Source organism: Galeopterus variegatus, unplaced genomic scaffold (genome assembly GCF_000696425.1).
Source record: "Galeopterus variegatus unplaced genomic scaffold, G_variegatus-3.0.2 Scaffold2573, whole genome shotgun sequence".
Classification (NCBI taxonomy): domain Eukaryota; kingdom Metazoa; phylum Chordata; class Mammalia; order Dermoptera; family Cynocephalidae; genus Galeopterus; species Galeopterus variegatus.
In genome coordinates this window covers 186,699-200,284 of record NW_007728684.1, presented here as the reverse complement: position 1 = coordinate 200,284, position 13,586 = coordinate 186,699, and the positions used below count along the sequence as shown (strand labels likewise).

The 13,586-nt window shown below is 49.7% G+C and overlaps 1 protein-coding gene across 1 annotated transcript in view; it reads right to left on the bottom strand.

The window, feature by feature from the left end:
* The window catches only part of LOC103598337 (ribosomal protein S6 kinase alpha-2), a 60,701-nt gene that overhangs the window by 31,312 nt on the left and 15,803 nt on the right, over nt 1-13,586 (bottom strand). Inside the window, exons 2-3 of the mRNA XM_008582332.1 lie at nt 1,513-1,643; nt 237-362 (exon numbers count right to left, since the gene is read on the bottom strand). Of these exons, the coding sequence (XP_008580554.1) occupies nt 237-362; nt 1,513-1,643 (257 nt within the window). The remainder of the gene's footprint in view (nt 1-236; nt 363-1,512; nt 1,644-13,586) is intronic.

Genomic DNA, 13,586 nt, shown 5'->3' with positions numbered 1-13,586 from the left:
CCACCCATGGGGCACTGCTCACGGGGCACCGCTCACAGGGCACCGCTCATGGGGCACCGCTCATGGGGCACTGCTCACAGGGCACCGCTCATGAGGCACTGCTCACGGGGCACTGCTCATGGGGCACCGCTCACGGGGCACCGCTCACAGGGCACTGCTCACGGGGCACTGCTCATGGGGCACCGCTCAGGGGGCACCACCCATGGGGCACCGCTCACGGGGCGTGCCTGCCTTACCTTCACGGCGTACTCTGCATCAGTGGCTTTATGCACACATCGCTTGCACACTGAGTAGGAACCCACCCCGATGTCCTCTTTGATCTCGTAGCCATCGGTGAAGTGGATATTGTTCCCGTGTAACTGCTGTAGAGAGGGACCAAGAGAGGAGAAGCTGTCAGAGCTCCCTCATGCAAAGGACCCACACGTGACCACATGCACACAGGACATGTGGGCAAATACTGTGACCTGGAAGAAGCTGAGGCCCAGGAGTTAATGGATTCCTTTGCCCAAGGTCATGGAGCTACTTAGTGATGGCTCGAGATCTAAATCCAAACTTCCCTGATTTCTTGGGTTATGACTCTTAATTTTTAGACACTAGATTATTCTGTGTCTTCTCACTTCCAGAAGCACTTGTAGCTGTTGGGCATGTGGCTCTGATGCCTGTGTCTGGAGAGAGCATCTGGATGGAAACAACTGACTCCAGGATGTCCAAGTCACAAGCTCCTTCTACCTGCATACAACCCTCCCCCCACTCTTAACTGAGACAAAAGCCACCGGTAACAGTATACACTGTCACGCCAAGTGTCCACTTCACACATGCCACATTTTCCCAAAAGATCACAGGGAGAGAAATATCATGTAAATCCAACACCATCCGATTTACCCTGACTCAGTTCTTAAAGTTTGATCACAATTGCCTCTTAGAGTTCTCTGTATTCTGGTTACATTTATAAAGTGGAAAACTCCTTATAAAAATATCATCTTCCATTGACCTCCCAAAGACTGCATTTCATGATAGCAAAACGGCACCCACTTTACCCTGACTCAGTTCTTAAAGTTTGATCACAATTGCCTCTTAGAGTTCTCTGTATTCTGTTTACATTTATAAAGTGGAAAACTCCTTATAAAAATATCATCTTCCATTGACCTCCCAAAGACTGCATTTCATGATAGCAAAACGGCACCCAAAAATTGATCCACTAGCCTGGAGTACTGGCTCAACTCCACATAGTGGCATGCCCACGTCTGACCCCTGAGACTCAGACACACTACAGTGACATCTTCCTCAGGGCTTTAGGATGAATGTAGGACAGGGGCAGGAGCAACTGCACAGATGGCCACAGGGATCACCATGGCAGAAGCTTGGTAACAATGGAAAGTGGGGGGGCAGAAGGGTTAGTGATTGATGTCCACTGCCCTTGGTCTCCAGCACCCAGGCAACTGAGTCCACAGGGACACCAGAGCCAGGCATCAGCCCTGCCCACCCGCACCCATGGGAGGCACCCAGAGTTACCTGCACGATCGGGTGAACAGGGACTTTGTGAAGATCCTGCTGTGAGGGCTCCTGGACCAGGTTGGAGGCCACAAAACTGAATCCTCTAAACAGGTGGTGAGCATTGGCACTCGGGGGGACACCAGGAGAGTCTGCAGGTGAACCACAGCAGAGTTCAGACTTCATAGGGGTGAGTGACCTTTGGAGAAGTGGCAGTGTATATGTGTGGTGTGTATGTACTTGTGGTGTGTGTGTGCATGTGTTCTTGTGGTGTATGCATGTGTGTGTACATGTGGTGTGCACGCATGTGGTGTGTATGTACATGGTGTATGCATGTGTAGCACATGTGGTGTGTATGTATGTGTACATGAGGTGTGCATGTACACGTAGCGTGTGCATGTGTGTGTACATGTGGTGTGTGCATATGTGTGTGTACGTGTGGTGTCTATGTATGTGTGGTGCATGCATGTGTGTGTACATGTGGTGCGTGCAGGTGTGTGTACATGTGATGTGTATGTACATGTGGTAGGTGCAGGTGTGTGTGTGTTATACATGATGTGTGCACATGTTGGAGGAACAGGTAAAATGGACAGACCCTGAACAATACAAAACCACTTCATTCTGGATGGCGCCAAAGGTTTGATTTTTAAATGGCAAAGACACCTAGAACAAACACTTTAGGATAATCATGGATCACATCTTTTCATTTACCACCTTCTGAACTTACTAAATGTGCTGAACCTCAGTCCTCCACCCTGCCCACTCCAGATGGAGACAAAAAAGCTCCAGCGACCTCCATGTGGAAGCGTCAGTGAACGTGGATGCCGTGTCCTTAGCATCTGGTTGTAGGTTCAGCAGGTTCCGCATGCAGGGATGCAACCAGGATTCAGTGGTCCCCGTGCCCCACATTCTACCCATGGCATGGCTGTCTGCGCTTCAGGGACATTTGGGCAAAGTCACTCCTGCTCACGGCAAGGCAGGGCTATGATAGGAGCAATTTCCTTGGATTGCGTAAGATTTGTCCAAAAGAGTGACTGCTGTGAGACTGACCCCATCTCAAAAATTCATCATTCAGTAAAACAAATGGACAAACGACTGGCAGGGAGAAAATACTTGCGTTATGTGTAACAGACAAGAGGCTGAGCTATTATGTGAAGCGATCCCAGAGATCGATGACAAAAGAGCAAAATACCCAAAAAAGACATACTGATAGCTCTCGTACGGATAAGAAGACGCTCAATTTGTGTAATGAGCAGGCATTAAGTACTTCAATGAGATAACACTGTTGCCTAAAGAATAAGCAAAACTGAAAGTAATCGATGATACCCAGGTTTGGCTAGGGGGTGGATAACCCTATAACTGCAGGAGGGAGTTTAAATTGGCATAACCTTTCAGAAGGTCGATGTGGTAGTGCCTCTCACACTTTAAAATTCACATGTCCTCTGAAGAGCAGCTCTACCTCCAGGAATTTACCCTACAGAATTACTTCCAAAATGACTCAGAAACAAATGCAGAAAATGTTTCTGTTTGCAATATTTGTTACAACAGAAACATTAGCGACAATCTAAATACCCACCACTGAGGAAATCATGATCATGATCCATACAGGATGCTTTGTACTGCTGTGTAGGGAACCCTAGTGAGACCGCGGTAATCAGAACAAATATCAGAACACACGCGGCTGCGAGAACTGACGCAGAGCGTGTTCCTGACAGTGTGTCAAGTAAAAAAAGAAAACAAACCATAGAACAGTATGGACAACATACACACTGTAAGAAAAGATTTTTAAATGTATATTAGCATACATTGTAATATATGAAATTAGAGTAATAAATAATACATAATATATAACAATTAGAATGTAACCTATATTATTATGTGCCATATAATATATAAATCTAGAATATATAAAAAGTAATTTTTTCCTGCAACAAATATATATATGAATTAAAAAAATAAATATATATATAAATCTTTAAATTATATAGATATGTGTGTGTGTGTTTACATGTTTTAGACCTATATACCCTGGAGATTGGGACTGGAAAGCCCTTTGCCTTTCCACATTTTTCTCTTTCTTCTGTTCGGTCACCTCACTTAGAAATGGAAACAATGGGGCCGGCCCCGTGGCGCACTTGGGAGAGTGTGGCTCTGGGAGCACAGTGACGCTCCTGCCGCGGGTTCGGATCCTATATGGGGATGGCCGGTGCGCTCACTGGCTGAGCACGGTGCGAGCGACACCAAGCCAAGGGTTGCGATCCCTTTACCGGTCACAAAAAGGACAAAAAAAAAAAAAAAAGAAAAAAGAAATGGAAACAATGTACGCGGACTATAGTTCTCAGTGTCATGTCCTTATGGCAGGGCTGTGGGGTTGGGAGAGGCAGGTGCAGAGAATGTGTTTTTTTCCTCAGTATTGTGTTTTGGGGACAGTGCTTATGAGGGTGGCTGCTCCTGAGTCCAGGAGTCAGCCATGTGCCCACGATAGCTCTTCCCGGGAGGGACGGGCTCATTGCGAGGGGCAGGGAACTTCCCACTGAGTGGGAGCCACACCCAGGGCATTCACAGTAACCCTGGTAGAGGCCGGCGTGACCCTGCATTCCTGTGACCAGAGTTGACTGTTTGGAAAGACACTCCCAACATGCTGGTTGTGGGAAGCTTAATTAAAAAGCAGAAGGCATGGCTGAGTAGTTTTTAGCTCCAAAGTCACGCCTGCGAGAACCGCTTTGCTCCCTGCGGGCGCCAGTGCTGCAGCCCAGGCTCCTGCCCTGCTGGGTTTGCTTCCTGCTCTGTCTCTTCCCTTGCACGGAATTGGGGCTCTGAGGTCTGCCTTCTTTTAAAAATCCCCCAAGTGACCATGTGCTGCACTAAATGTTTCCACTGGAAAAATGAAGCGCAACTAGATACATCATAGTTTAAGCAATCTTCAAACCTGAGACGCCTTATGTCCTCCCCGAGGGTTTTAGATTTAAGAACTTGAGCCTATTTTAGGGAACTCGCATGAGCCGCACAAAAGTTAAGGGCTGAGCACAGATCAGGAGTATGATTCATGGCAAACTGAGGAGTGTGTGTGGGGGGGTGACAAGCCACGTTAGCTTGAACTGATACACTTTTGTTAGCGAATGGAAATCTGCAGACCTTGTGTGCGCTGTCTTCTAACTAACACACAAGGACACGGGGTGCCTTCTGTGGCCAGAAGCCTTCTGCCTCTTCCTGCACAGATCCAGGACAGATGGCAGAAGGGGTAAGAGCAATCTGCTGAAGTTCAGGTGCATGTTTATGCAAAGTTGAAAGAACTAACATTGGATTAGCGTGGGCAGATCTAACTAAAGGATAGGGGGCATAAACAGAATTAAATGCTTTATAATCATCGATTATAATTGGTTTATAATCATTTATAACTATGCTGATTTTTAGCATACTACTGAAACAAGAGTAAAAATACAAGTTGGATAAAAGGAAATTTAAAACTAATTACAAACAACTGATGATCCATGGGTATGTTATTTGTGGAATATGTCTGGTGGGTTTTTAAATCTTAGATTGGCATTTCTTACCACTTGGCATACTCCAATGGACATCTGATGTGTGATCAGGGAATATAAACTAGCGTGAGCATTGACTCAAGTTTTAAAAAAGGCTATAAGCCTATTACAAGAAATTCCCCTAGGGCACCCAGAGTCTAACATGAAGAATTTGTAGACTATCTGCTGTTCTAGAATCACATAGTTACAGCACCTGTTTAACCCAGTCACATGTGAGCTCAGCTCAAGTGCTTAGAAAGTTTTACTCTTTTATAAAAATCAGAATGACTTTTATGTGTCTTTAGCACTTCAGTTACTGCCTACCTCAAGGGCAAACTGCGTGGTGTGCTAAATTAACTTTAAGTAAAATTGATTGGAGAATTTGAAATTGTAAGGAATAAAAAAGCCAGTTCTGGATGACGCTGGCATGCTTTGTGTCTAATCATGTTTCCTTCAGGCTAATATTAAAATAAAGTTGAATTCCCTGTGTGTGCAAAAGGCTTATGAGATGCTCAAAAAAAAAAAAAAAAAAAAAAGCTTGCTAGTCACACTGGCCAAGAGGTCGGAGTTTAAATTCTTCCTGGGTAATGTAAAAAGCATGTACATGTGAATAATTTAGAGTTGACTGTGCCAGCATTTTCTTGCCTGTATTTTAAACACAAAGCTCCACATGATGGCAACCACAATGGAGCAGAGAACATTCCAGAAGGGACTGTGACATCTGCACAGACATCTGCACGGACGCACAGACAGCCTTCTCCTAGTGGCAGCTGATTGCCTCTGTATTCCTTTTACATTCGGGTCAGTTGTAGGAAGAGAAATAAAATGACTTGCTCAGGTGACCTGTGGGCACAGCCAGGATGGAATCCCCCAATCCTGCCTCAACTTCAGAAGCTAAGAAGTAATTCTGTTCTGTGAATTGGGTTAATTCTGTCAATGGGAAAGACTGACCCCAACACACAAATTCTTTCTAAGGAAGCTCCGAACGGGGTGAAAATCCCACCATCACCTATTCAACAGACCCAGAAGTTTCCTCCTGGGCAGCCTCTTAAATCACACAGCAGAAAAGACCCAGAACTTAAGGGCAGTCACCAAGCAAGCTTTGTCACTGAGGCCAGTTTTGATTTTACCTGGGGACTGCAGGAGGACCCAGAAGGAATTAGTGAATGATCTGTGTCATGACACCCTAGGTAATAGTGCCCGGAATCAGCCTCCTTCCTATGCTTAGTGCCAATGCTGCTGGGGTTGGGAGCTGCCCCAGGCCCTGGAAAGCCCCACAAGAAGCCCCACAACACTCCCCATCCATATGTAGCTCACAACCAGCTCCATGTACTCCTCTGTGCATGGGAAACAGGATTTCACCAACAGCTTGACCCAGAGGGAATAAAGCAGATTCTCTTTGTATATTTGATACTTTGATATTTTGTATTTGATACTTTGTATTTGACCATCTATTTGTTTCATGATTACCTTTTAAAAATAATTGAACATCTCAGGTTCAAAAGCAGTGAGAAAAGCACAGCGAACCCCCTCCCAGGCCCAGCATGCAGCCCCAGTTACCCCCAGCTGGCTAAGCTTGTGCACAGACCCAGAAGTTTCCTCCTGGGCAGCCTCTTAAATCACACAGCAGAAAAGACCCAGAACTTAAGGGCAGTCACCAAGCAAGCTTTGTCACTGAGGCCAGTTTTGATTTTACCTGGGGACTGCAGGAGGACCCAGAAGGAATTAGTGAATGATCTGTGTCATGACACCCTAGGTAATAGTGCCCGGAATCAGCCTCCTTCCTATGCTTAGTGCCAATGCTGCTGGGGTTGGGAGCTGCCCCAGGCCCTGGAAAGCCCCACAAGAAGCCCCACAACACTCCCCATCCATATGTAGCTCACAACCAGCTCCATGTACTCCTCTGTGCATGGGAAACAGGATTTCACCAACAGCTTGACCCAGAGGGAATAAAGCAGATTCTCTTTGTATATTTGATACTTTGATATTTTGTATTTGATACTTTGTATTTGACCATCTATTTGTTTCATGATTACCTTTTAAAAATAATAGAACATCTCAGGTTCAAAAGCAGTGAGAAAAGCACAGCGAACCCCCTCCCAGACCCATCATGCAGCCCCAGTGACCCCCAGCTGGCTAAGCTTGTGCGGTGTCTACAGAGAGGGTTTATTAATCATTTTGTAAATAATCATCATGCCATTACTGTTACGGACTGAATTATGTCCCCCCAAAATTCATATGTAGAAGCCCTAACCTTCCATGTGACTATATTGGGAGATAGGGCCTTTAAGGGGGTAATTAAGTTCACTGAGGTCATAAGGGTGGGCCCTGATCCTATAGGACTAGTGTCCTTGTAAGAAGAGGAGACACCAGAGCTCGCTCTCTCACTCTCTCTGCACATGGAGGAAGGGCCACGTGAGGACACAGGGAGAAGCTGGCCATCTGCAAGGCCAGAAGAGAGGCCTCGCCAGGAACCAGCCCTGTAGGCTGCTTGGTCGTGGGCTTCCACCCTCCAAAACTGCGAGAAAACAATTGGCTGTTGTTTAAGCTGCCCAGTCTATACAATTTGTTACGGCAGCCTGAGCAAACTAAGATAATTACCATGTCTAAAAGAGTCAACATCAATTCACTGATGTCCAAAATTATAACTGTTAAAGGGAGCTGACCAGATCTCATTGAATGGATAGACCCTAAGAGTAATTTTAGACATACCATGAAACTAATGTATGTGTCCTTTTCTATGCTGAGATCCAATAGTTGATGCAACTTTTCAAACAGGTTTCTGCTTTTTGCATGAATAAAATCAATAGCTCAAAAATCTATAGGCTTAACTGACAGAGAGAGAGAGAGAGAGAGAGAGAGAGAGAGATCTCCACCACAGAGCCAGGTCTCCTACTTCTATTATGAGGGGGAATTTATTTACACAAGAGATTTCCATTAAAAACAGAACAGAACACAAGACTGGCGGTGCCTGAGTTCAGACGAGAGCTGGTCGCCTCTGGGAGCTGGGGCCTGCACCTGCCTTTTCAGCCCCAGCCTCCCCACCCCTGCTGTCTTGCTCCCCCCACAGGGCACCAGGGAGGCCGACAGAACAGACCCCAAGCCCAGTGCTCCTCACCTGTGGGAATTCTGCTCCCAGCAGGACATGAGGCAATGCCTGGGGACACTGCCAGTTGTCACAACCAGGTGGGTGCTGTGGGCGTCCAGCAGTGGAGGCCAGCGAGGCCGCTCCTATCCCCCCTCACTCAGGACAGCCCTGCAGCAGACCCTCCACCCCGAGTGTCAGTGACGCGAGGCCGAGCCCTTGCTTTTCTCCTCCCACTTCCTCCTGCCTGTTTCTCCTCCAACCATCAACAGTTCAACTGTACAGCCAGCGTCCTTGCGAAGCAGGTGGATCTTGGGTGACTGGCCACGGAACCCGTCGTCTTCCCTATGGAAACTACCTCCTCCCACTTCCTCCTGCCTGTTTCTCCTCCAACCATCAACAGTTCAACTGTACAGCCAGTGTCCTTGCGAAGCAGGTGGATCTTGGGTGACTGGCCACGGAACCCGTCGTCTTCCCTATGGAAACTATCGACGTGGGCAAGGCCACCTGCCCGCTCTGCCCGGTTCTCTGCCACTGTGGTCCTTCCCTCCTCCCCGATGGATGGGGTGGGTGCTGCTGCGTCACGTCACAGATAGGACATAGGTGTGCTGAGGATTTAAACTGCCCAAGAAAGCACAGTCTTTATCTCTGACCCGCCTGACTCGGGGCCACGAGCTTCACTCCTCCCTTCCCCTGTCACCTTCCATGTTCCACGTTTTTACTCAGAAAGGAAAATAAGTCATCGGGATCAGATTCAGAACCCAGCAGTGGGGCTGCTGTCAACTTCTGGGTTGAGCACATCCCATCCCCTAGCTGGAAGTGTTCCGTGGTCAGCCAGGAGCCAGAGGAGATGTGGTGGCCCCGGCTCCGTCCATGCAGAAGGCTGTGCCCCGTTCCTGCCTCCCCTCCACGCCCAGCCCGGTGCTGGAAGCCACCCCGTGGATGCACACGAGCGGTCACAGGACCCAGGGGATCATGCAGCATGTCTGTGTCATGTGAACGATGCCGGCCTTTATTAGGTGGCGTGTGCAAGCTCTTTCCAAACTTCTGCTGTGACCTGGAGGAGTTTCAGCTAAGGAGAAGGGAGGCGTGTGCGAGAGTGGACAAGCGGGGTGGGGGCGTCCTCCTGTGCAGCAGGACCCTTCCATGCAGACCCTCGGCCCCTGAAACATGGTCCGTGTGCTGAATACATCTGTGAGCATAATCTGTGCACTGGGGGCCATGGGGCCACCATGCCCCTCATCCCCCAGGTGGCTGCAGTCTCATTCCGGTCTCAGCAGGCAGCGAGGATCTGTGGAGGCCACCCAGACCATCTGCAATCAATAAGGCTGGCCAGTTTCTTCCAGTTACCACATAAACATGTTGGAAAGAACTAATATGTGTTATCCTATTTGTGCTTTTCTTTCCCTCTGTCCAAAGAATGGGTTTGAGGTTTTAGGGAAAGGTGATCTCGTCTCTTACTGTGCAATGTAAACTACGGCACACAGGGTTAAACTGGGAACGAAATGGCAGCAGCTCTTCATGGAGGGTTTCAAGCTTGAGAGATACGCTTTAGAATTCTGACCTAGATTCCTCTCTCTGAGAATCTGGAACAATTTGTGCCCATGCTGATGGAAAGCAAATGGGGTCTCAGGATCAAATTCACCAGTCATCATTTAAAATCACCTTATTTGTCCCAGGATATCAGGATGACACAAGGCTGGCAGCAATGTCAAAGCAAACTTCACATCACATGAATGTATGTGAGGAAACTCTGAGCAGGTGCATTAGGACTCTATTTATACTGGAAAGACCTTCAGATAAGTAAGGAAAGGGCAGAGAGAGTAAAACATAAATGGTGACTGGATGATGGAATAGGAAACTGATTCTCATTTGGGGCCACAGACCCTAACATCTGCTTTTTGCAGACAGTTTTGGCTCCAGGCATTTCAAAATTAATACGCTCCAATAAGGCAAAGAGCACGTTTACAGGCTCTTCCTGAAATAGCCAGGCATAAACGAGCAGAAGCAGAGTGGTGATGGGATGGATGGAGCAGCAGAAGGAATTTAAATGATTTCCAGTGCATCGCGCTCCGTGTGATGTGTCAGCAGTTCATGGAGTGGAGCTCGGCTTACAGCCCGCCCCACCACGAGTGGTCCCCCAAAAGTATCTGAGTCGATAAGACTGCTGAACCAAAGGGTGATTATTCATTCTACGAAGAGTCCTTGTTGGGTTCTTGGGAAGGGTGAGCTCCTGGTGTCTGTAAGATGGAGGTAACTTGATAGGAATCTTTCTTTTGGCAATGGAAACACAGACTGGCCTGCCACGACAGCTCCCGAACCCCTGACGTCTACTCTCTGTGAAATTTGGCAAAATACTCCACCTGCAGGCAAGAAGACCACGTGGGTCTGGAATCCTACACTCTGCTCCTGCCAGTGCACGCAACAGCAAGGTCAGCGGACTCCCCTGCACACTGCGAGGCCACCCAGTGACTCTGGGCTCTCTTCTTATTGCTCTGTGCCTCAGTTTCCCCTAGGAGTCCCTCTCACCTCACAGGACAACGATTGATGATGTGCTTGACAGGGTTTCAAAATGTAAAAAGATCAACAAAAGCATAAACTACCAGTATTAGTAATGAATACTAGCAGGAATAATAAAATTAATCCCAATAACATGTACTAAGTAGGCGTATGGAGGGGCCTGTCCTTGGACGGTGCTCCAGGAGCAAAGAAGTTGATAAGCAGACGTCCCTCTCGCGGTGGCTGTGTGTCCAGGCAAGCACCATTCTCTGCCCGTGGAAGTGTTTGTTTTACCCCCGGTCTGACTGCGAGAGGGACTGGGCTGGGCTGGAGGCCTTCCTCGGCCTGGCTGGAGCAGCCTGTGCAGTGATGAGCTTTTATGAAGCTTACTTTACTTTGGGTTCGTGCTAATTGTGTGTTCTCAGCACTGCTTCAGCCACGGGGGGAAAATAAACACAGCTTGTGTCTGCTGGACTCCATCACACCCTCTACAGAGGTTTTCAGTCTATGATTAACTTGTAATTCTCCACTGGCTTTCAGAAGGCTTGCCACCCCAGCACACGCTCCTCTGCTCGCCCCAAAGCAGAGGTGAAGGCAGAGGGGACACACAGGCTTCGCCCCACTTCTATCGAATTCTCCACTGGCTTTCAGAAGGCTTGCCACCCCAGCACACGCTCCTCTGCTCGCCCCAAAACAGAGGTGAAGGCAGAGGGGACACACAGGCTTCGCCCCACTTCTATCGTCCACAGACGTGATCTGCTCCAGCAGTTCACCCAAGACCTCGGGAACAGCTGCTGCATGACAGGTGTTTACTTAAAAAAAGATCTGCTGGCAGTTTGGGGTCAGAGAAGGAAGCAGAAAGCAAAGCAAATATGCTTGTATTTTCCCAGTTGGATCTGAGGTGGGCACGTGGGCAAAGTACCCGGCAGAAACCCGTGGTCAGGGAGCCACCTGCCCAGCTGTCACGCAGTGTCCGCGGTGTAGAGGGAGGGCCCCTTGGGACAAGAGGTTCTTGTGGATGAGGTGGTGCTGTGGTTTTCAGTTATCTAAGCTGCTGAAAAAGCATAACGGGCACATCAGGCACAAGGAGACCTGGGTGGACACCGCTCGCGCGGGCAGAGAGCCCCCTGAGTGGGGCCCACACCTCGTCCCAGCAAGGCCTGGACAGCTACTGCTGCGGTTCTTGCACAGAGCGCGTTCTCACCCCCAGGTCTTTGCGGGGAGTACCCCTCCCCTCCTCCGGCGCCCCTCTCCTGCCGCACTCCTTCCCGCCTTCCCTGAGGTCTGTCTCCCTCCGGCGGGGTGCTCCCACCGCACACCCCCTGCCACTGCAGGTGGCACTGGAGCACCACAGACTCCCCGCTGTGAGTGGCTTCCAGTCATCACGTCACGGATACCTTGCTCATGCTGGCCTGGGCAGGGCAAGCACCACGGAGCGCCAGTGGGACGAGATGGCCCAGGCTCTGCCACATACAGAAACAAGAGTAAATGTGCTCGGTCCTGATGAATCGAAAGGGCGCCTCTCAAAACCAGAACAAAACAAAGTTAAATGCTAAGAGAACAAAAGAAACTTCCCAGCCTAAATTCTAGCCTGATTTCTTTCAAACAGCACAGAAATGCCATCTTCTTGGCACAGAAATCTGAGGCCCGCGTTTACACTGGAGGGACCTTGCTCCCTGACGATGGCAAGCACAGGATGAGCAACAAAGCTGTGCAAAGAAGGCGCTTGTCGCTGCAGAAGGAAGGCGACCTCTGCTCAGAGCCACGCAGACCCGGGCGCGGAAACGCACCTTAAAGGCTGTGTTAAGTTTCCAAAACCGCGGCCCTGCTAACGTCCCAGCACTTCCCAGGCTGTCTCAGCTCCCCCTGCAGTTCCTGCAGGACGCGCCCACTTCTGGGGGGCTCCACTTGTCAGCGAGATAGGCTCTGCCTGCAGCACTTGCAGAGGTCCCTCCTCAGCCAGGTCCTCGGTAGTAGGGGTCACCTGGGGCACAGCCTGGCGGGGCAGCCCTCAGGAGTTCCCATCCCCCTGCTTCCCTGACCGCCTGGCGCCCCTCCCTCCAGCAATCCCAGTTCTCTTTTTCCCTGGCCCGATCTGCACAGGGCGGCAGGAGTGGGGTAGAGAGCAGGAGCAGGGATGGCACCTCCCTCCAGCCCACGGCCGCCCTCCTGCCCTGACAGCCTCGCACCACCTCGTCCTTCACCTGCTCTCACTCATTCGTTCCTTCATTCATTCATGTGTTCACTCATTCATTCATTCCTTCTCTCAATCACTGGGTATTCTCCAACTGTCTCCTCTGAGTCAGGCCCTGGTTTACAGGCCTGGGACATGTCTTTAAGCCAGAGGTTCCTGCCGTCTTGGAGCTCACACTTTAGTGACAGAAGACAGAAAGCAACAATAAACACAGGAATCAGCACTGTGATGCAGCACGTTGGGAGGTGGTAAGGGACATGGAAACAGCCAGGCCAGGGCCCAGAGCTGGGTGAGTGGCTGCACCTGGAAGGACAGGTCTCACAGACAGCACTGAGGAGGAGGCTCAAAGGAGGAGGTGAAGGGAGCTCTTGGGGTCCCTGGGGAGAGTGTCCTACAGGACAGACCAGCTAGAGGTGACACTGGTGTGGCAGTGGTGCGTGGGGGAGGTGAGGGTCCAGCAGCCCGGCCCACGCCTCGTTCTTCTGCACCCCCGGCTTTCTGCTCCTCCACAGCGCAGCCTTCTCCTCGTGATGTGACCCAGGTCCACTTGTCTACTGCCTCTCTCTCCCCACTACACAGTAAGCCCACAGGATGGGACTCTGTGACATCCACTCCTCTATCCCCAGCCCTGGAAGGTGCTGAATAAGTGAATAAACAAATTACAAGTGGGTGCAGCCCTGCAGCTCCACCCTGATTGCCAGGGGTGGGGCGGGACTCCACATGGGGGAGCCCCAGAGCATGGCACCCAGAGTTGGCAGTGCAGGTCCCCTCCCAGGAGAATACCCATCAGGAGCCA